Source organism: Macrotis lagotis, chromosome 6, assembly GCF_037893015.1.
Source record: "Macrotis lagotis isolate mMagLag1 chromosome 6, bilby.v1.9.chrom.fasta, whole genome shotgun sequence".
NCBI lineage: Eukaryota > Metazoa > Chordata > Mammalia > Peramelemorphia > Peramelidae > Macrotis > Macrotis lagotis.
Genome location: NC_133663.1, coordinates 155,390,053 through 155,414,444, shown reverse-complemented (window position 1 = coordinate 155,414,444; position 24,392 = coordinate 155,390,053). Strand labels below are relative to the sequence as shown.

The following is a 24,392-nucleotide window of genomic DNA, read 5'->3' as shown; positions in this document are numbered from 1 at the left end:
TTGTTGATAAGTCTTTAATAATCTGCTTTAATAATCAGCCATACCCTTAATCATCTCTACCATCACTTCATTAAAGAATTATGAAGAATGAAAAAAAAATTGAAAAAAGCTTTCTATCTTCAAAGTTCTTAAATTCAATTGAAGTAGATATATAACTTTGAGCAAAGCAATAGTTTGGACATCAGACTGCTGCAATTAAAAGGAAGAATTCTTTCTACAGTGAGTTTTAGTACAAAAAGAGAAGGAATTCCACTACAATCCAGAAATTTCACACCCAAAATGATCCTACAAAAATCCAGGAGATTCTTGACCACACTTTCTTCCTCACTTCCCACAGAAAAATAGATGCCTTATTGAGTTAGTCGGAGCCGTCTGGCATGTGTTACACTCTTATAGTCTTTACAATTTCAGAATCAATTCCAGGCCACCAGATATAGCTTCTAGTTAGCATTTTCATGGGAATAATTTCCAGATGTAAGTATGTAAGTATGGCCTGGTCAGCTTCCAGGGTGAACTTGTTTACTTGAAAATTCGTTTTCCTCCCTTGGAGTTTTAGGCACATTTCTGAGTTTCCTGTGAATTGTGGCCATAGCTAAATCCAAATATAATGACACTTGGTTTACCCTGTAACCTTCCAGTTCCTCAGAGAACAACCTGGGGAATTTGCTAACTTCCTACAGTCAGTCTGTTTTAGCAGTATGAATTCCTTAGACAATTATCCCTGCTGTTTTGAACTAGTTCCTTCTTGATAGGCTTTTCATAGATCATTGATTTGGAGTTAATAGATACCTTACAAATTTTCTACTACAGTCCCCTTAATTTTATAGTTGAGGCAACTGAGATTCAGAGTAATGATTTTGTCCAGGTGATTATCCACTTAGTATTGTGGAAGGGTCAAAATTCAAAACCAGATCATCTGCTCTGAAATGTAGCATTCTTTCCTTTATATTTTGTTTTTTTTTGGGGGGGGCTGTAATCACCCCAATGAAACTGAGAGGAAACTACCTTATGAAATACATAATATATCTTCAAGCAATATAAACTAGATATACCTTATAATCTTGAAAAATTATGGGATCAAAAAAAATTTGGCCTGGAGCCCTATAAGAAACTCTTGTAGAAAACATCTTTACTAATTGATATATCACAACTAGGATATATTTCCATTTTACTAAAAGCATACAAGAATATTATTGCAAATCCTGGCATCTTGCTATTGAGTAACTTAATGTGTTACTCCAGGGATTTACATTTTTGTGAATAATCATGATGCCTTTGTGCTTTACTACTGCTTTGATATCTCTGTGTTTTATTTTATCTAATGGACTTTGAATGGCATGATCTATCTTGGTGGCATTAAAGGCTTTTAAAATTATTGATTTATTTTTATATAATCCCAATTTCTGAATATCTCCATTACTCTTCCAAGCCATCCCTTTATAACAAGGAACAAAAAAGAAAGGGAGAGAAAAAAAAGTGCTCAGCAAAACTCCTAACATAGTGACCACTTTTGAGAATATATGAAATGGTCCACTTACATATTCCCCAAATCATGCAATGGATGGGAAGATAATTTTTTATCTTGGGTCAAGGATCATCATTATAATTACAAGTCAATCTCTTGACATGCATTTAATAAACCTCTATCATTTTCCAGGCATTGCCTGGATAGGAACTCAAAATCAAATGAACACTAAATTTCATTTTCTTCTTTGCATTTACATTTATTTAGTAATGCACTGTTTCCTCATTTCTGTTTCTTTCACCCTATATTAGGTCCTACAAATCTACCTATGTTTCCCTGAATTCTTCATATTCATCATTTCTTAAGGAACAAGAGCATATTCTATCAATGTAACAAAATTTGGTTAATTATTATCTAATTAAATAAGCATTTAATTTGGTTCCAGTTCTTTGTTCCCATAAAATATGCTGCTATAAATATTTTGATGTAAAGGGGGTCATTTTTTCTGTCTTGATTTCCTGGTATATTCACCTAGGGGTGGGGAGAGATTGGAGGATAGATTATTTTTTCAGATTCTATATTTAATCTTGAAAGTAGACCAATTATAGTTCTAGTATTCAATAGTAATGATAGGCATACATGAACTGATCTGAAGATATTGCAGAACTTATATTTATATGTGTTTATATTTAAATGGAACACAAAAACACAATTATTATTTATGAATATACTTTTATTTTACTGATCTATAGATAAAAACTCTCTCTGCCTTATGTTTGTACAGCATTAAGAATAGCATTTTTAAATTATGTAATATGTAGTGGAGTAATATAGAGGTAGGGTCCATATGGCTAGGGGTTTGCCTTAGGCCAATTTAAATGTCAATTTTAAATCAGTCGAGAGCTATGTTACAAAATCTCATTAAAAAGGTCACATATAAGATTTCTCAACATGTTATATAAAACATCTCCCAAATGAAGTATCAAGAAAGTCCTATAATTCACACTCCAAAACTGTAAAAAAATTCAAGATTTTATTCAGCAATTCCAACTGCAATAATGAAATCTTCAAATGAAGATTGATGCTGTTAGAAAGACATGAGCTTTTGATAATTTGTCATTTAAACTAACAACTGGAACAGAAGAATATAATTATGACATTTTTCATCTCCACAAATAATAGTATCATATAATTCTCATCAAATCCTGGTATCTTTTTAAGTTCACAAATAGAAGTACAGTCTCTCTAATAAATTATTGGCAGCAATCTCTTAATTGTAACTCAAAAAAATCTGTTTAGGATCGAGATTCAGGCAGCTAGCTGGTGCAATGGATAAAATACAACACCTGAAGTTAGGAAGATCTGAGTTCAAATCTAGCCTCAGATATCTATTAGTTGTGTGAACGTGGACAAGTCATTTTAATATTTGTTTACCTCAATTTCCACAAATGTAAAATAATAATTTTATTAATTATATTAAAAATAAAAGGAATAATAATAATAATTTCTATCTCCCAGAGTTGTTATGAAGATAAAATAAGATATAAAGTGCTAAGTATAGTCCTTGGAATAAGTCAGGTGCTATATAAATAAGGAAAGAAAAAGAAATAATATTTATGGGGTATTTATTCAAAAAAGTATTTATAAATATTTATTCCCTTCCCTTTAATCATCATCATCATCATCATCATCATCATCACCATCACTCACATCTCTACTGGAGAACTTGAGAACACTTACAGTAACTCTAGTTGTTTAGTTTTTAACAATATTCTAGATTCATTTCCCTGGCAAATGTGGCAGTAATAATGATAGGTGAGAGATATACAAAGAATATGGTTTTATTACTGAAGAAACCATTCTATGTAAAATCTCATCACAGAATCACCCTGCAGTAAACAAATACAGAAAATCTAAAGCATTAAATTCAAATATATCTTCTGAGAAGTCCTAGTTTTTCATGTGATATAGATAGAACTTTTAAGAGAAAATTTTTGTCAGTGATATTTTGCCCTTAAATATAAACTGACCTAACCATCAAAGTATTTACTACTTGTAGTTGGGGAAAGGGTCTATGAAATTAGGCAATTTTCTCTATTTTCCTCCAAAATTTCTCATATTCCTATTTATCCTGGGGATATTACATGTCCCCTGTAACCTGGTTTCATGAATTTTAAGAATAGATTTTAAGACCCAAATTGTTGTGGTCAAATTAGTCTGGGAATTGCTGCTCTGAAGGCACAAAAAACTAATTGCAAAAAAAATGAATAAAAACTATTCACGATGCACTGCAGTGCCATCAAGTATAAATATGTTGTCAGCCACCATTCTGTAGAAGGATATATTCAATATTCTGTCTTCCAGTTGTTTTATTTTTACCTATATGCAAGCATCCATACATTTAGACAATCATTAGTTCTAAAGGGGAGGAGGTATTAGAGAAAGGTATTATAATACATAATCAAAATATCAATAAATTCAAAAAATATTTTACTTTGAGTTTTAGAGTATATTTTATAGTTTTATTTAATTTTTGTTGTTATTGGTTTTTTGCAAGGCAATGGGATTAAGTGACTACTTTATAGTTTTATTATATTTATTTTTTCTTTAGACTTTTAAAAATATTGATATTAAAATTTTATATCCCCTGTAGACTGTGGCAAGACTCTAGCAGATCTTGCTTGTTATCAGAAAGCTAGATTGGACCTAGATATTTCTAGTGGAAAAACTATTTCTATAGCAATAGCTTGCTTGTTTGATATTGCAAAGCATAATATTCAATAAGCCATCATTAATTAGGCTACTATTTTGTTCCAATAACTTAATAGGCACTGGGGATACTAAAGCCAAAGCATTCAGGTTTAAGTAGTGTGAGTAGTGGACTTGGATCCAAGTTCCAACTCTGATTTCCAGTTTTTTGACTATGAGTTACTCAATCACTCTATGCCTTTGTTCTCTCATAAATTAAATGAGAAATAATATACTACCTTACTTCCAGGGTTATTATAAGTAGAGTATTTTATAAACCTTATATGTTAATGCTTTAATGAATCTGTGATAATTACCACAGATACTCTTTTCACTGCTCGAGAAACTACATTCTCCATGTCATCAAAAAATAAACAATTCCTGTCCATATCATTTCATAAATCTTCAATACAGGATCCTAGAAAACGCTTTATTCAGTCTTTAATAATTAGTAGATACCAGGATAGTACTTTAAAGTGCTATATAAACATAAGTTATTATGGTTGTTTGGACAATTATATAAGACTACTCTAATTTCAATCAGGTGACACTAATGAAATGTAATATGAAACAATGGAAAAGTATGGTCTTTATACTAAAGAACCCCATAGCTGCTATGGGATTAGTCTGAATTATTGTAATGAAAATGAGAACACAATCTGAATATTCTTAGTTGTTTTCCCCAAGGGAATAGCAAAATAAGGAGAGGGGAAGGAGATTATTTTTTAAAGTTATATTGCATTTCACTACTATTAGGATATGCCTTTCATTCCTCACCCTTGCTCCCTATCCCATTTGGGTATTTTATCTGTCTCCACCTGCAAGCTCCATGTTAGCCACACTTGGGAACTGGCTCCTGGCTTTTCAGGAAGCACTAAAAACTACTGTACTGATGCCTCATTATCAACTCATCAAAGCAGTCTTGTAATTGGTATTTCACATCTGTTCTCCTGCTGGCTCTACCCCTTTTCCATTCCAGATCTAATCCCTAACTACTTATTTGGACTTTTGACCACCCATGTTGCTCTGTCACTGATTCTTACAGATTTCAGGTTCTTAGATAATGGCTTAAAACACCTTGCTTTGCCCTCTCGACCCTTCTTAGAACTGTAAGACTTTTTATTCTAGCTTTTATTTGTTACGGTGAAATTCGCATTTCTTTATCTGTCACCTCACCTAATAACCAGTCCCTGCCCAGCCAATTCTTGGTCTTGAAATAATATTCAAACCATTGTAGAATTATCCTGTTATTATCGGTTCTTTCTGGGTGTTGCTGAAAATTAGAACATCCTTCGTTGTAGTGAATATAACAATCATTTTAGTTGACAAAATCAATGGATAATAAATAATAATGGCATATCTACAAAGCATTGATTTTTGTTTCATTATTGATTTTGCTTTTTCTGTTTTTAGAAAACTGCTTTCATTTTACTTGTCTGGGCCTATATTGTACGTTAATCTTAATTCTATAAAAGGGGTAATATTTCCAAAATATGAAGGCTTTCTTCAACTAATTTTAAACTCAATGAATAAATGCTAACTCATATGTCAACTATACATAAATCCATGTCTGGATTTAAAAGAATTATCATTTTTGCTTTCAAAGATGATATCCATAATAATTAATGAAATTTATATAGTACTTTAGAGTCTTGTAAAATCTCTTTTGAAATTCACAGAAATCCTGTGAAGTAGGTCCTACAGGTATTCTTCCTGTTTTATTAATGAAACAGACTGGTACAGTGGTTTGGCAGTCTTGGTAGATCTATTTTTCAGTCCAGTCTTTAATTTAGGCTGTGTGACTCAACTGATCTCTCAGCTCCCCAAGCAAACTGTAAGACTGCAAAAGTTTCAGTCTTTGCTGATAAGTATTGATAGAGAAATTTCTTCACTAGTAATTCCTTAAAAAAATTTTCACACACATACATATACACACATAAACACACACATACATAAAATCAGGTAATTGATGTTTAGAGAAATGACTTTACTATGGTCACATAGCTACTAAGTTTCTGAGGATTATAGACCCTTCCACACTTCTCTTCATCACACTTAGAGCTCTATATCTTATGGTATGCTACATAGGACTGATTATATAGTCAAGACTGATTATATAATCAATTGATTCCTTATTTAAGAAATTAATGTGCTTTGGCAACAACTAATACAGCACACATAGACATTTCATTTGTTAAACTTGGCAAACTCAAGTGATGCTGAGTAATCCTGACACCATTTCAACACCTTGCCTATTTTGAATGCATCAGTTTCAGCAATTTCCTTGTCATCAGCATAGTTCATCCCTGACATTTTGAGATTACCACCATTCCAATGCAGTGTATAAAAAATTCATTTGCTCTAATAGAGGATGACTACTTAGACTTCATCTGTAACCCATGCAATTTTACCTACACTGCCAAACCCCAACTCCCACCAAATATTTGGCAAATTGTGATTTCCCCAACAATATTTGATAATCAACTCTGCAGTTTGGAAGGGGGTGGAGGCAAGATAATCAAAATAGAGTTCCCACAAAATGGAAATGAAATAAAGCTATGTTCTTTCCATTTATTCTTCATCAGTAAATCAACACTTCAAAAGATTTAAATTGCAAAGTCTTTTTATCATAAAAAATGCATGTTTCTAAATTTTTCTACCTTTTTCTCAATCTCATAAAGCTCTCAAACATTTTAAATTATTTCCCCTAAAACTTGTGACACTCTCTATTACACATCCACCCACTCATGCATACATTCAAATCTCCTTAATTGGCACATGCTTAAATAGGATGCTTGGCTAATTGGAATGCTTGCTGGAGAACAGATGGGGCATTGGTGTTGCGACTCTGTCTTAATTTATTGTCCTGGGGTTTTCCTAATTACCCACTTAATTGGCACAGCCACACCACTTTGAAATAATAATGTACAGCTAATTATCACCCATTTAAGCCTGCTAATAGCTTGCTTCTTACCATCTAAATTCAAGGAACCAAGCAGGGAAAGGGATCTGCCATGGGGAAATCATTCTGCCTGAACTAGTTTAGAATGCTACATAAGTGCAATGCAGTTTACAGCTGCACTAACTTGGTTTCTGTATGTAAAACAAAAAGAGTTAGCCTCACTTGCACTGGTTAAAAGAACACTGCTTCTTCCTTTCCTTCCTTGTCCAATCTTTGATGAAACTTGGAACTGACCTGGTGCTTTAGTTAAAGAAGTAGGATCAATAACTCAGCTTTTCAATTAGCTCATCATTAGCGCGTTGTATGGAAAGGATAAATTAAGGGAGATGGAATAAATTCAATTACATCCCCAAGGTGCAGTGTTAAAGAATTCAATTCAATTGCTGGGAAGGAAAAGTCTTCCAGCTTCTAAGTTGCAGGGAACCTGGCCAAGTTAATGAATATGCCCAATACAGTAGTTAGTGCCAAACAGAGGTTTTAATAGATGATTGTACTTCTCCTAGTGTTAGGAAGCAATGGAGAGGAGAAGGCAAAGAAAACAATGGGACATGAAAGAGCATGAAGTTCAACAGAAGAATTAAAAGGACAAGTAGGAAAGGGAAGGGACAAAAGAGTCCATAAGGAGTATTAATAACTTTGAACTGGAAAAGAAAAGATTTCTGCTCATAGATACAATGTATTTCTAGAATGTCCAGCTTATTATTATTGTTGTTGTTATTATTATTATTACTATTATTATAATTCAGACCATGTTTTAATCTAGTACTTTTCCACTCTCTCTCTCTATTAGCACTCACAAACTCAGTTCTTTTAAAGCCTTAAGTTAATGACAATGGATTTAACTAAGTCTAAAAGAGATGGAAAACTCTGGTTTCTTATTAGTAAATGAAACTAAATTTTTTTATTTTCCAAAGAAGGGTTTTTTTTAATTCTGTGTATAAATATAGGTGTGGGGGGGGTGAGGGGATTGTTCAGGAGAGGAAGCTACAAAGACATACACCATGAGGATCCTAAGAATGGTTTTATCAAAATCATTTCTTGCCCACTCAAATTGCCTTCATAACTATAATAATATGGTGATATTTGCTAGAGTGTAGGAAATATAAGGGGGAAAAGAATCCATTTTGTTCTCAGGGGCAGTATTGATTTGAGAAAGTGGGATAATAGGAATTGCTACGCTTTGGGAAGAGGACATAGTAATTCTAGATGATATATCAGTCTTTTAAAGCAAGAATTATGTAAACATTTAGGTCTCTCTGAGCCACATTCTTTCAAAGAAAGTAACGGGATTCATGATTCTGTTTAAAGAAAAAGAAAATCCATTTATCAAGATAAGAACAAAATGGAAATTTGACCTAGAAATGAAGAGAAAAATATAAGAAAATGAAATATATTTTTATCAGACTTACAATTAAGTGAACACTTTATATATAGGCAAGAGATAGAAAAAATATAAGATTTAAAATGGATATTTTCACATTAAATTAAAAATGATTTATACAAATAAAACAAATGGAGACAAGAACAGAAGGAAAATAGAAAAATAAGGAAAATGTAGACAGATTCCTAAATAACTTTGTCAAATCTATAAGAATAGATAAATAGTTAAAGGATATGAACAGGCAGTTTTCCAACAAAGAAATCAAAACAGTTGATAGTTTTATAAAAATGTTATAAATCATTATGAATTAAAGAAATAGACATTAAAACATCCTTAAGACAGCATTTTATACCTATCAGATTGGCTAAAAACAAATGAAGGGGAAATTAAAAAAAATTTGGAGGGGATGTAGAAAAATTGGAACACTAATTCACTGTAGGTGAAATTGTAAACTGATCCAACCATTTTGGAGAGCAATCTTAAATAATTCCCAAACAGTTATTAATGTACTTACATCCAGTAATACCATCACTAAGTCTATTTTCTAAGATGATTAGAAAAAAATGAATAAAACCTATTTGTTTTAAAATATTTACAGTAGCTCTCTTTGTGGTGGCAAAGAACAGGAATTTCTGGGATGTCCATCAATTGGGGAATAGCTGAAAAAAGTTGTGGTATATGATTGTGATGGAATACTATTGTGCTATAAAAAAGATGAACTTGATTTTAGAAAAACATGGATAGACTTGGACAAAATAGTGAAGAGAAAAAATGAGCAGAACCAAGAGAACATTGTATACAGTTACAACAATACTGCTTTAAGAATTATTTTGAGTGAATAAGTCATTTCAACTATTATAAATATCTAAATTAATTACATAGGGCATATAAAGTAATATACCATATGCATCAAGAAAAAGAAGTGATAAATAGAAGTATGTATAGAATGATTCTACTTATATATACATACATACATGTATGTGCATTTATATATCTGGACCCATCTCCAGGGAAGGAGTAGGTGGTGGCAAGAGAAGAAAAAAGTGAAAAAAAGCAAGTTACATGATAACTTTATGAATTATTTTTAAAGAATAGCAAGTATTACAGAATATATTTGCAGTTTCATGTAGAATCATCATCATTTTTCAGTCTACTAAATTATGAAATGTTTTATTTCTTAAGTGCAGAATAAAAAAAATTTTACAAAAAAAGGAAAAGAAAATCTACTTCTGACCCCAGCATGTGCAAGGAGACATTGGTTAAAAGATTTATGTTTTAAAGTTCTAATTACGCCTTCACCATCTACTAACCTTGAGCCTAGGGACAAATCAATGAATGTCTCTGCACCTTCATTTTAGCATATGTGAAACATAAATTACAATTCCTACTATCTATCATTCATAGATGAGATCATAAGTGCTTTGAAAAGTATAAAATATTATTCATATGCAAAGTATTATATTATTAGTCTTCAATTTTTTCCTACAATGATAAGGTCATCCTCTCAACAACATTTCAATTAGTTTGTGCTAATTTATTCTATAAATGATCATCTACTTGAAAATTCTTTTTTTCCCTACAACTAGATACCACATCTTTGTCCCTATCCTACCTGCAGAACAATCCTAAGAGTTAAATACCATAGGTCAGTGGCATCAAAGAAAATAGAAACAAGTTCCTGCAGACCCACAGGGACTTAGCAACCAAGTTAAAATTATCACTACTGTATCATTTTTATTCATTCATTCAAATTATATCATATTTTTTCATATCATTTATATTTATCAACCATACTTTAATCTGGTTGATGCTACAATAATGAGTTTTGTTGCCACATGCCACATGGTAGATAAGAAAAATAAGAATCAAAGAGAGCAAAAATGTTCTAATAGTCACAGAGGTAGTTAAATAAACATCAGAGGGGAGATTAAAATTTAGATCTTTTTGATTTCATATTCAGCATTCTTTCATGAGAAGCAGCATCTGTACCCAACGAAGAAGCAATATATATCGTGCTCCTCCCTTACCTTTGTTAGGTTTTAATTGCTCTTAACAATATCCCTGATGCTGTCCCTATCTTCCAAGGATATTCTTTGATATTCTACGACCTTTAGCACTTAGTTAACCATATTCCCTGTACTTTAATCTCTATGCTTGGGAAATCCAGTTTTCATGAATGATGACCTTTATTCATCAAGTTTTCTTCCATGATCCTCACCCTGAATTCTGCTGCATCCACCTAAGAAAATGGTCATATCTGTACCACTATGAGGAAAATCTTAACCACTGACCTTTACCTCTCTGGTCATAATCTCCCATGCTTACATAAGTCTAGTTGCCTCACTATAATTCAGCTTGCTTTTTCTTCTTTTTCACAATCCTGAGTCTTTCAGGCTTTCACTCTCCCCTTATTCTCCTTGTCCATCATAACAATCCAGAGATAATTTCTTTGACTTCACAGTCCTGAATCTATAAGAGAGCAATGGAATATACAATTGCTCCACCTTTTATGTGTAATATCATATATTATTTTGATAACAGCTTTTCTAAGTCTTTTTTAGCACACCCTTATCTGCTCACTCTTTCACATGGATGGTATTGCTTCCTAATATTTCTCAAAAAGAATGAGACTATCCATTAAGATCCAGTGTATCTCATAGCCCCTAAGACCCCAAAATTCTGTGTGTCTTCATTTAGAGGTATCAACCACATGGCCAATGGGCTGCATGTGGCCTGGAATACTCCTAAGTGTGGTCCAATCACATTAATATGTATACAGAAATATCTATCAAAATAAATAAAAAATGCAATAAATGTAGGCAATATTACTTTTTAAAATTAAATTATATGTGGCCTAAATACATCCATGGTTTCATTGTTTCATTTCTGGTGTCACTGTGTTCTAGTCCTAACCAAATCAATGCCCTCTCATTCACCATAGCCTCAGAAGATGAGATGATTTTTCTTCCCTGGAACAGTTAAACCCTCCACTTGCCCCTGATCTCATTCCTTCAAGCTTCCTCTGAGAAGTCATTCTATTTAAGTTTCTCTCTTTATCATCTTTAATCATTTTCTCAATACTCACTTTTTCCTCAATGACTAAAACTTACCAAGTTCTCCCTCATACTAAAACAATTTTTCATTGATCCTGTAGCTCCTTAAAGGGTTAGCTCTCTCCTCTACTGCAAAATTTCTAGACAGTGTAACTTTCCTTTCTGGCTCTATTTCCCTACTATTAATTATTTCTCATTAACTCATTCATAAGAGTCACTACATCTGTGTTCCATGAGAACACTGAAAGAAATCTCAATTGGTTTAACTACCTTTTAATTACCTGAGACTCTGACCTTCCCTTTCCTTGGCCATTTTATACATTTAAAACTCTTCCCAATTCCCTAGCACTGTGGATTTTCTCTCCTACCCTAATTCTCAATACTTCTTTCTCTACCCCACTTTTTTTTTATTTTTCAGCCCTATACCTACACCTCCATACCTACCTGCTCCTGAATAACTTACTGGCAAATTTGCTAAGTCCAAATCATCTCATGAGTCTCCCTTTTTTCCAAATTCTCATTTTCCATAAGTTACCACTGACAATTTCAGCAATAATACATTTGCCACTTCTTTCAATGCAATACCAATGTTACTTTTTCTTGGTCTAATCATTTTAACTCATTCAGAACATCTAGGGACTATTTTATCTCTGATTTATCTTGGATTTCATCTCTCTATAATTTTTGTTCTTTTATTTCCAGTTCAAAGATTGTTCTATTAGACAGAAAAAAGAAGCAAAACGAGAATAAGTAGTTTTCCCTTTTCCTCATAATCCATCATCCCATCTTTTCATGTTTGACTCTTTCTTCTTTAACCTCTATATTTCCCCCTAATAAAATACTGAAAAACTTTTTTACCTTTAGTTTGCCTCAGAAGTCTCAACTCATTTTGAGTTATGGTTTTCCAGATACTATCTGTGTTGAACCATATTATACTTTTGTATTTTTATATGATTTTGCTTTCTTTTCTATATACATGTTTTTAATATTAATAGTGACCACTGAGTTTCCTGCCTTTTTAAATTATCTATCAGATTTCCTGCTTTTCTATTTTCAGAATTTCACTTTTAAAATTGTTCCATTCTTTCTGGCCTCTCTTCCTAGACCAGGAGATATTGCCTTTCTTTTATTTTAACCCTTTGAAAAATATTCTCTCAAAAGTACAGGATTCAAAATCTAAGGATATTTTTCTTCTCCTCTATCATAGATTCTAAATCTATTGATTATTCCATCTCCCCTTGTGTCATACTAAAGACCTCTTCATTTTAACTTCAACTTAAACTAGTTCCTTTTTTTGGTGAAAATTAAGTACAAAAATCACAATTATTTTTACTGATTTCTATAACTTTTGAAGTGTTAAGTATCTGAGGCTGAATTTGAACTTGGGTCTACTCTGAACCCCATTCATGTGCCTGGCTGCCTTAGTTTTTTGGCTCAGGAAATTTCTTCTGGAAGCTATCATTTATATATGTGACCTATGAATAACCAAAAGAGGACAGGAAACATCATTGAAAAAAAGTTCTCTAATTTATTTTCTTATCCTTTACAAAGTTTAGGCCTTGAAGGTTAAAATCATTTACTGAGGCTGGATATTTTCTTACCTTCTCTTTAAAGATCATGGGTTTAAATTCACTGATGATATCATTTTCCTTATCAGTTAGAAGATTGTTCAATTTTGTAAAGGAAGTAAAAGCCATACAAAAGTTGAGTTAATATTGTACTATATCACTGTCATCTCTACCCTAAGCAGAGATCGTAATCTTTCTTTCATTTTCCCTTTACTCTATATCCAGCATTTGAAAAGCCTATTTTGTTATCTCTGACTTTCCTTGACCAACTCATTTCATACTCAGATTTGGCATCCCCGATAATTTATTCTTATGAGATCCTTCTATTCTTTGGTAGGCATCCTTTATTATAACTCTTGCTTCATCTTCTATAAGCATATTTTTTGAAAAAAAATCTCTTTTAGCCAATATTCATATCATAGTTTTGTACATCTCTTTTCTATCCTCTGCCCCCACTCCCAGCTCTCTCTTGCCTTCATAGTGTTTATTGTACCATCCCATTTATCTAATTTGGTCATTTTGAAAAAATAAAAGTTTTTATGGTTCCACCAGTCATGAGTTTCATCTGTACTCACACTGAAATTGATGAGTTGGATGTATAACTTGTTCTGTCAGAGTCTTCAGATCACCTTTCTTTTTTTCCCAAGCTCTGTATAATTTTGTGTTGCTATATAATATCCCCTTCTCAGGGATCCTGTCCCCTCTGAGTTATTGGTGTTTTCTGCTTATATACTTTATCCTGTATCATATCTGCTATTCTCTATGCTATATGACTTTATGTTATAGATAGTTTGTGTTTAAAACCCTGAAGAAACTTAGACTGTACCTTTTTATTTCTATTTCTGTTTAATAAGAGATGATCTTATGAAATTATTTTAATACAGATGCTAATTTCACATGCACAATAGATGATAACAAAAATTTACATTAATTTTAAGTAAATAACTCAACATTTATCCCTTATAAGTCAATTTATATCATATCAATTCCATTCAACAAACATTTAGTGAATGACTAGGAATGCTTTACCCTGTATAGGACATTATAAGGATCATAAAGACAAATAAGACACAATTTCTGACCTTAAAGAGATCACAATTTAGTGAGAGAAATAACACGGTTTGTTACTATAAAATCTCAAAGTAGATGTAAGCAAAAGAAGCTTACAAAATGAACAAAAAAAGAGAAGAATATACCAAAATTGATACAATACATTCCAGAGAAAAAAGTCAGTGAACTAAATTCTTAACCAATTGTGATTTCCTGAATCCAAAGTCTCACCTTGAATGAAATAACATATTTGCCATTTCCTGATGCTAAACCTAGATTTTGTAAAAAGGTCCTACCATAACTAATTAATGAAACAGTGTTTTTGCTGGGTTTTGAAGATGAATTAATTTTATTCTCTTCTTTCTCTCTCGATGCATTTCATTTTTTTTTATTGAACGTGGTCCATTCTGTTGTAAAATTAATGGCTTACTTTCATTATTCTTTCTGGTTGTAAAACTAATGTCTTACTTTCTCCTGCTGGCAAGGGTTTCTTCACCATCTCTTGAAAAGATCTTCATTCCTTGCTTATCTTTGTTCTGATCAAGAGAACAACCAGGGGTTTGTGTGGGTGTTCTGACAGGAGGACCACAAATCTTGTTCACCTTTAAAAGAAAGCAATAAGAAAGAGTTAGTAATAGGGCATTTGAGGGATCTTCAATCCTCACTTCCTCCACTTATTCACTCTAATATGAAAGTACATCCCTACTAATACTATTAGATTCTTATTCATATTAGACTTCAAACAGGATTTTTATGATATTTTCAAATCAACTAATTGTGTTTCACTGATAAATGGTAATAATAACAAATTCATATTTTATGTGTTTCTCCCACAGTGCTTGATATAGTTAATAAAGAATAATTAATTAAGGAATTTTGTTTGATTTGGTGGTGTTAACATTTATAAAAATTATTTAGGTAACAATAAAAATAAATGAATATGATTGGCTTCTAGATGAAACCTATGGAAAGATCTTGCAATTTAATGGTTCTATAAATCAAATAATGAGACAAAGCAGAATGGTAGTTAGCATTAGAATTATTTTCTACCAAAAATTACACGAATATACAGGTTAGATATTAAGAGTGGTTGAGGGAATGGACATATGATCACTAATGTAGCAAATGCTCCTCTAAAATGCAAGTTTACAAACTTCACCAGTTGCCTCACTGGACAACTTAACTAAAATGTTGAATGACTTATTCAAGTTTAAACAGTCAGAATGTGTCAGTTGTAGCACTTGAATAAAAAAAAGGTTTGTTTGGGGGGTTTTTTGTTCTTCATTTTCTTTTCCTTCTTTCTTTCTTTTTTTTTTTTTTTGCAAGGCAAATGAGGTTAAGTGGCTTGCCCAAGGCCACACAGCTAGGTAATTATTTAAGTGTTGGAGACCGGATTTGAACCCAGGTGCTCCTGACTCCAGGGCCTGTGCTTTATCCACTGTGCCACCTAAACGCCCCCTGTTCTTCATTTCCAAAGAAGATCATGACATCAGGGAGGTAATACCATGACAAGCTCATGATTTGGCTTTGACTGAGGGGATGCTGTGGAGAATCATCAGTCTCCCTTTCTCCTCCAGAATCATCTGGGCCCAATAACCAGTCAGGATGACTGGAGATGGCCCTGGATGTGAGGCAATCAGGATCAAATGATTTTCCCAAGGTCACACAGTTAGTAATTGTCTGAGGTCAAATCTGAACTCAGGTCCTTCTGACTTCAGGGCCAGTAATCTACTCACAGTCATGTACCTGAATCTACATCTTTTTTTGCTTCAAAATTGGTTCTACTTGCTATACCTTTTCCTACATAATTCAAAGGTTTAAAATTTCATCTATCTAAATAGCACCTGAGTACCTCACAGGATAGAGTTTGCAATTCTTATTATACTGTGTAGTATTCATAAGGTATTATGATAAGAAACAAAAAGTAAATAAAAGCAAATTCATTTTTCTCATAGTATAAATTCTCTGGACTTATTTAACTTGGTCCTCAAATGACAGATACACAATTTGTTACTGGTTCTGGATTAAAACCCTTTTTTATTTGATAGGTCCTAGGAGAATTTATAGCTATCTGGCCAAGAATTTGAGAACCAAGTATTATTTCCATGCCAGGCATCAGGGTAGAATCTTAGTGAAAAATAATCAATGTATGGATTATCTGTATGTATATATAATTCATATAAAAGACCCAGTGCACAATTAACTTAAAAGAAATCAATGAAGGAAAGTGATATTTTTTTTAGGTTTTTGCAAGGCAAATGGGGTTAAGTGGCTTGCCCAAGGCCACACAGCTAGGTAATTATTAAGTGTCTGAGACCGGATTTGAACCCAGGTACTCCTGACTCCAAGGCCGGTGCTTTATCCACTATGCCACCTAGCCGCCCCTGGAAAGTAATATTTTAAAAGAGAAACCCACATCTCATAGGCTCAATTGGTTCTAAAAGGAAGGTCATTTTGGCAAAGGAGGTCTTATTTATGAACTGAGTTTTTATATATGAGTAATCATAAGTTTAAATCGAGTTTGAAAATTAAGTGGTGTGCAGTCAAATTTATAAGAATATAAGTCATCCCCTATTTGATAAATTGTCAAAGCATATCATCAGGCAGTTTTCAGTCAAACAAATTAAAGTTATATATAGTTACATGAAAAAAATGATTAGAGAAATGCAAATTAAGACATTAAAACTCTTAGATACCACTCCAAAACTATCAGATTGATTGATATGACAAAAAAATGTAAAATAATGGATGTTACAGTGGATATGGGAAAAGTAGACACTAATGTCCTATTGGTGGAGATGTGAACCGATCCAGCTGTTCTGGGGACCAATTTGTAACCATACCCAAAGGGTTACAAAACTGTTCATGTCCTTCGATACAGGAGTACTACTGCTAGGTCTCTGTTAGGTCTCTATCTGTAAAAGATATCAAAAAAGGGAAAGAATCTATTTGCACAAAAATATTTTTCATAAAAATATTTGTAGCAGCTATTTATTAAGGGTTATGAATTGGAAATTGATGGACAGTTAATTGAACAAGCAGTGGTATATAATTGTGATAGAATGTTACTGTGCTATAAGAAATGTTGAGCAGGATAATTTCAGAGAAAACCTGGAAATAGTTTATGACCTGATATAAAGTGAAGTAAAGAGAACTAGAGGAAACTGTACATAGTAACAGCAATATTAGAAGAACTGGGATTATTTTAGTTATTCTCAACAATACAATGACCCAAGATAATCCCAAATGGCTCATCTTGAAACATGCTGTCTGCCTGGCATACTATTTTTCCTTTGTATCCTTGTTTCTTTCATTTTTTTTGTTCTAGTCTTCTTATATAGAAAATTTTATATGATTGCATATATGTATAACCTATAATAGATTGCTTACAATTTCAAAGAGGAAGATGGAAAGGGAAAAAGGGAGAGATAGAATTCAGAACTCAAAATTTTTAAAAATAAAAAATATTTTAACATGTAATTGGGGGGAAAGCAAAATAGTTATTTTTAAAAAAATAAAATTAAACAATTTGATTTGGAATCTACTGACATTCTCTAATTAAAACACATGGACAAAATTTAATGACTCTTTCCACAAACTATTCTGAAAAAAAACTTAGGCGAGGATGAACAAATCTAGAATGTTGCCACCATTCTACTTTACTTATTTGCGGTATACATGAAGATTTTGCTTAGACTTCATTTACAAGACAGAAATAGTGGTTTGTTTTATTTTAATTATCTAAATAATGTCCTTTATAAATATTAACTTAATATTGTCCAAAAATTCATATTATTTTTCTTTATGAGAACTTTTTTAAGAGATCTTCTGGGGACAACTAGGTGTTGCAGTGGATAGAGCACCAGCCTTGAAGTTAGAGGACCTGAGTTCAGATCCAGCCTTAGACACAGAATAATTGCTGTTTGACCTTGGGCAAGTCATTCTTAATCTCATTGCCTAAAATAAATTTTAAAAAAGAGACATTGGCTAAGCATTGCGGGAAAATCATATATACACAATATTTTTTGGAGTTTCAAAGATATAGGCAAAGAATTTGTTTTGTAAAATGGAAAGCTCACTAAATAACAGGTTAACAAATCTAGGTTTTATTATCAACTTCATGGATGTTCTGGATATGTTTATATTGCAAGACTTGAATATTGTTAAATTTTCAGTGCAAGCATTTGCTCTTTATAAGATTATAAAAACACATCATGGTTTGATTTATTGTTATATTGATTTTCTAGACTAAAAAAGTGATGAAGAAAATGTTAACAATAAAGAGTAAAATTAAAAGTGTATTAAGGCATCATTTTTTGTAGTCATTTGTTAGATGCTTACCAGTATACCTCTGCTCAACTTTGTCACTAACCACTTTGTTAATATTAATTTGATATTTAAACATTCCAGGTTGTAGTTTCCTCATTGTTAAAAATTAATATGCTGAATTAAATGATTTTTCAGATCTGAAAGCCTATGTTTTTTGATAAATGAAATCAAATAGTTTATTGAAATAAAGTCAAATTGACTCATCAGAGAAATTAAAGATCCCTACCAGTAAACTTTGCCAAAACTTCCTTTTTCATTTATTTAGTATAAGATTTGATTTTTTAAAAATTCATCTACATCAATGAATTTATTCTTGTATAGCCTACAACAATGCAGCTGTAATAGAAGGACTCCATTTCATCTTGTAATATTTTTATCTATAATATCTCATAAATTCTACAGAGGGTATCCATACATACTGGTGACCTCCCTTGATGTCTTCATATTATATAAGTATCAAGATAACATATGATCACTCATTGATTGTTCCTTTTACTTACAAGATAATATGACTACTTCAACTTTTGTGGGGGGTTGTATGGAGGTATAGCTTATCTATGGCTGACCCTCTATGCCTCCTGATGGGCCTTTAACAATTCTCTTTTGTAACAATAAACAAAGATAAGTAAAACTACACATTGATTCTACTGGGGAATAAATACCTCATTTTGCTTATTTACTGCATCACCACTCTGTCAGAAGGTATATAGCAAACTTCATTATTGTCCTTTGGGGCTACAGATAGTTACTGCTTTGATCAGTTAAGTCCTTAAAAATTATTTTATTTACAATGTTGTAAGCATTTTATAAATTTGTCTCCTAATTCTATTCTTTTTTGTTTTGTATCAGTTCATAAAAATCTCCATAGATTTCTTTGAATTCATTTCCTCTCTGCTTTTTTTTCTTATGGCACAACAATATTCCATTACATTTACATAAAGAGACAGTGAGATGAGGAGGAATAATGTAGATATGAATTTAAGTCTTCCCTCTTGACAGCTGCTGGTCATTTGAACCCAAGTGAATCAATTAATTTCTTAATACACTAGGCAATTTTCTAAGATCATAAGACAAAAAGAAAAATTTTGAGGCTCCTTATCACTAAATCACAGATCAAGAACCTCTCTCTAACCTTATCCTTAATTTACTTGTGCAAACATTATTTGTTCAGCCATTCCCCAATCAGCTCTTTTGTTTGGTCAGCTCTTTTGTTCCCATTTCTTTGCTACAGAAAAAGAGTACTACACTAAACATTTCTGTACTTGTGGTCCTTTTTTTTCTACTTTAGATCTTTGGTGGTACTGATGGTCTCACTCATCAAAGAGTATGTATGCAGTCAAGTAACCAAATTTTGTTATAAAATTTGCTGTTTCTGACTTTCATTTTTCATTATTTAAAAAGGAGATTTTTGGCTGAGGTATTATTGAAGGTCTTCAGAATCTCAATTAGGTCAATTATTTTATATTATTTAAACTTCATAGTAGTCAATGAAAAAACTTCTTTCACATATTTATACTTTAAGTGTCAAGAATAGGTTAGTTAAATAAGATGTGCAACCTCAGCTCATATTTTTTATTTGATACAGATTTTAAGCACTGCTTAAAAAGTTACTATTTCACTTTACAAAGATAGCTAATTCACATATGACTCTCATAAGTGTTAAGGCCTCACTTCTAAATGTTAAAACAAAATAAGTTTCTTTTTATGATGTTATCGGGTATTCACCATGTTCATTTGGCAATATTTGCTTTTTTCTTGAAGAAGGATTTATGATATATGAACAGGAGAAAGTAGTATACTCTATTAGTCTCTGGATTATCTAGTTCATTACCTCCTGAGTGTCATATTGTACAGTAAACATTTTCCCCATATTTCCCTATGACTGCTAGGGCATTGAAATTACTGAATATTAAGATATATGCTGATTTTATTTGGAGCATTTTATCAAGGTCTTTATAAAAATTTCTCTATCTCTTTACTCTCTGGAAAAAAATTTGGATGTTCATGAGATAGAATTTTCTTCACAGCAGCCTTCTTAAAATGCTTATCACTAGCATTTCTTATGTAATGTATGATGAACAAGTAACAAATAATATTAAGTTTCAATCAATTGACAAAGGTTTATTTTGGGGGTTTTTTTTCAGTTTTTGCAAGGTAATGGAGTTAAATAACTTGCCTATGGTCACACAGAGAGGTAATTATTAAGTGTCTGAGGCCATATTTGAACTCAGGTTGTCCTGACTCTGGGGTCAGTGCTCTATTCAATGGACAAAGGTTTAATAACACTTAACTATGTACTAAGCACTGTGCTAAGGACTGGGAAAACAAAACAAAACAAAACAAATGAAATAGTCCTTGTCCTTAAAATGTTTATTATCTATTGGGAAAACAATATGTATACATGTAAGCATTACAAAAAATAAGCAAAATATATACAAGATATTTTTTAATGAATGATATTGGCAGTTAGGAAAATCTAAAATGACTTCATAGAAAAAGATGGTGCTTGGGTTCAATTATGAAGAAACAAAATCCAAAAATATGGAGTTGAGGAGGAAGAATATTACAGGTAAGGTAGAAAGTCAGTGGAAGGGAATGAAGCTAAGAGATGGAATACCAACAAGGAACAGAAAGACGCCAAGTTTGTCTAGTTTGTCTGAATTGTAGAATAGATGGAAGAGAGGAATGTTACAGAAGCTGAAGAGGCATGTTGAGGCCAGGTTATGAAGAGCTTTAAGCATCAAACAGAAAAGTTCATATTTTGTCCTAGAGAAGCATGAGAGTTATTGAGTAGGTGAGAGACATATCAAATCTGTGCTTTAGGAAAATTACTTTGTAGATGCGAAGGGTAGAATTGACAGAGACAATCACGTAGAGAAATCAATCAGGCATATTTTCCAGTATTTATGGCAAGAAGTAATGAGAGGGGGCGGCTCGGTGGCCCAGTGGATAAAGCACCGGCCCTGGAATCAGGAGTACCTGAGTTTAAATCTGGCCTCAGACACTTAATAATTACCTAGCTGTGTGGCCTTGGGCAAGCCACTTAACCCCATTGCCTTGCAAAAACCTTAAAAAAAAGAAGTAATGAGAGTCTGAAGCAGAAAGATTGTGCAGATATTGAGAAGGGGATAGCTGTGAGAGCTGTTTTGAAGTCACTATGACAGAACTGGGAAACTGATTGGCTCTAAGGGATGAAGTAAATAGAGGAAATGATAACAAGATTTTAAATCAGGATAAGTGGAGGAATGGTTTTAACTGAAAAAAAAGAAAGGAAATTTTGTAAGAATACATTTAGAAGGAAAGATCTAAGATGCCTGAATAGCATCCCATTTGAAATGTCTAATAGGCAATTTGTCAAATCAGATAGAGGCTAGCCTGAAAATTTAGGTTTATGAGATATTTTTATAAGCATGATATTTAAAGCCATTGAGTTAAAAAGTTTTTTAAATATTCTAGAGAGAGATAAGAATAAAAGGTAAAGACAAAATCATGAGAAAATTCATAATTAGTGTACATGATATGGATAACAGTCCATCACAGGCAACCAACACAGGTCAGAGGAGGAGGAGGTAGGATCATTGGAATAGAGTATGACCAACACACACACACACACACACACACACACACACACACACAGAGAGAGAGAGAACAGCTAGGAGAAAATGACTAGTAGTTTCCAATGCAGCAGATAAATAATAAAGGATGAAAACTGTTAGATGTGGCAAATAAAAAGATCATTTATAACTTTAAAGAAAGCATCTCCAAAAGATAAAACATCATCCAAAAGAATGAAAAAGAATGAGAAGTGAGTTGGGGAGGATAAAAAGTAGACACAATGGATATAAATAGTTATTTCTAAGAGTGCTGGTTGTGAAAGGGGCTTGACAGAGTAAAAGTTTTGAAGGATAGAGGAGACAGGCATGTATATAGCATCACAACTGGAGCACAATAAACTGAATAAATATGTGACTGACTTAGAGTCAATAGTGAAGCAACTTATTGTGAAAGCAAACTTGTTGGAGGAGCATAGAAAGAAGGACAGCCTAAGGATAAAAGAGATAGTGTAAAACAGTCTTGGAAAGTGAGCTAGAGGATCAGCAATGTCATGAACTTAGACATAGATCTTAATAAATTAATATACATATACATATGTATGCATAACTATATGGATATGTATAGATGAATGTTTGTATGTATATACTTGTCATCACTAGCAGTCTTCATGTAAGTATGCATGCATAGGTGGATGGATGCATGGATGGTTGGATGGATGGATTTCCATTCACAGTAGCCAGCAAGAAGACTTGCCAGTGAAGGTCCTCTCCCTTTGTCTTGTCTTCTTCTGAACCAAGGAACTACCCAGATCCCACTGAGGCTGTTGGGCAGGAAGAATAACATAGCTGCTCCTATCACTTGGATGGTATGGGGGTCATCAACTATAATACTTCTGGTGACCCAGAGGACCACCAGGCTTTATCATTGCCCACTGATACAACCCCTAACTCCCACATGCTGCTCACTTATCTGCTAATATGATTCTTAATCTCTCTGCCACTAGATCTTTATGACTTCATGCCTTTCTATGACTTAACCAAAAGCATGGTACCTGGCATAGAGTAGGCACTAATTAAAGGCTTGATCCCCTCCCTTGCCCTACCTTCTCTTGACTTTTATTTGCTTTTCCATTAATAAGCTGTATGTCATCTTTTCATTTAACTCCAACTTTCTTCAAGTGACAGAGTCAAAATTGATGATTCACTTCCTTCCAATAGTATAATCTAGTTGTCAGTATCACATGTAGTATATCAAGAGTTAAGACCATGCTTATACCATTCTTAAAAAAAATCATGATTCAGCACTCTGTCTTCTTTTCTACTATTTTGTACTGTTAACTTGTAGAGGTGGAAGGAGCTACAAAGTACTGGGAAGTGTTTTGGATCTTTTTTTTTGGTTTCACGCTGTGATGAAGAATACATCACTAAGTCACCACCAAACTAAAATGAGTATCTTTAAACTTAGCTACAATGAACTTTTGAAAACAGATAAACAGTACTGCTCTATTCAAAGATAATAGAACCTACCATCATTTCCACTATAAAGGGTAATATTTTTGATATTTTGGTTGTAACCCTTTATTATAGTAATGGATTAGAGGAGGATTTTGGTTAAGCAAAATGAAGAAAATATTCCCTCAATACTAATCTAAAATGTCTCTCTGGATCCCTGATATCTTCAGTATTTTCAATTGACTAATCTTCAGCAAACTAGTAAACTGAGAAAAGTTTTCTTTCTATGCTCTTCTTCCTGTTATCATTACTATTATTGTAGTCTTCATTCTACTGCTGAACTATCATCCTATACATACATGTAGGTATATATATATATATATATATATATATATATATATATATATATATATATGTGTGTGTGTGTGTGTGTGTGTGTGTGTGTGTGTGTGTGTGTGTATGTGTGACTTTCTATGACTGAATATATATATATATATATATATATGTATGTATGTACTGATTGTAATAGGAAGTTCCTCATATTAAAATATTCTTAAATTTTTTTATGTCATCAACCCCTTTAGAGGCAGATAAAATTTTGGAATGTATAAAGTTAAGGAATTGTAAAGGAAATCAATTGAACTGAATTTACAGTTATCAATATTTTTAAAAGCGGCTCCATGGAATCCATTTTAAGATACCCACTACAAACATCCCCTCTTTCTTTGCCCATTGAAACTTAAATTTCCAAAGGACTCCAGAAAGAGAGATAGTTTAGCATATTCATCTTCAAAAAATATTTTATTTTAAAATATATCATTCGTAAATTA

At 32.5% G+C, this 24,392-nt stretch overlaps 1 protein-coding gene across 5 annotated transcripts in view; it reads right to left on the bottom strand.

Annotated features, from left to right (window-relative positions):
* The window catches only part of GPC5 (glypican 5), a 2,040,883-nt gene that overhangs the window by 1,527,802 nt on the left and 488,689 nt on the right, over positions 1–24,392 (bottom strand). For all 5 annotated transcript variants that reach the window (XM_074191892.1, XM_074191893.1, XM_074191894.1 and 2 more), the window contains exon 4: positions 14,696–14,829. In XM_074191892.1, the coding sequence (XP_074047993.1) occupies positions 14,696–14,829 (134 nt within the window). The remainder of the gene's footprint in view (positions 1–14,695; positions 14,830–24,392) is intronic.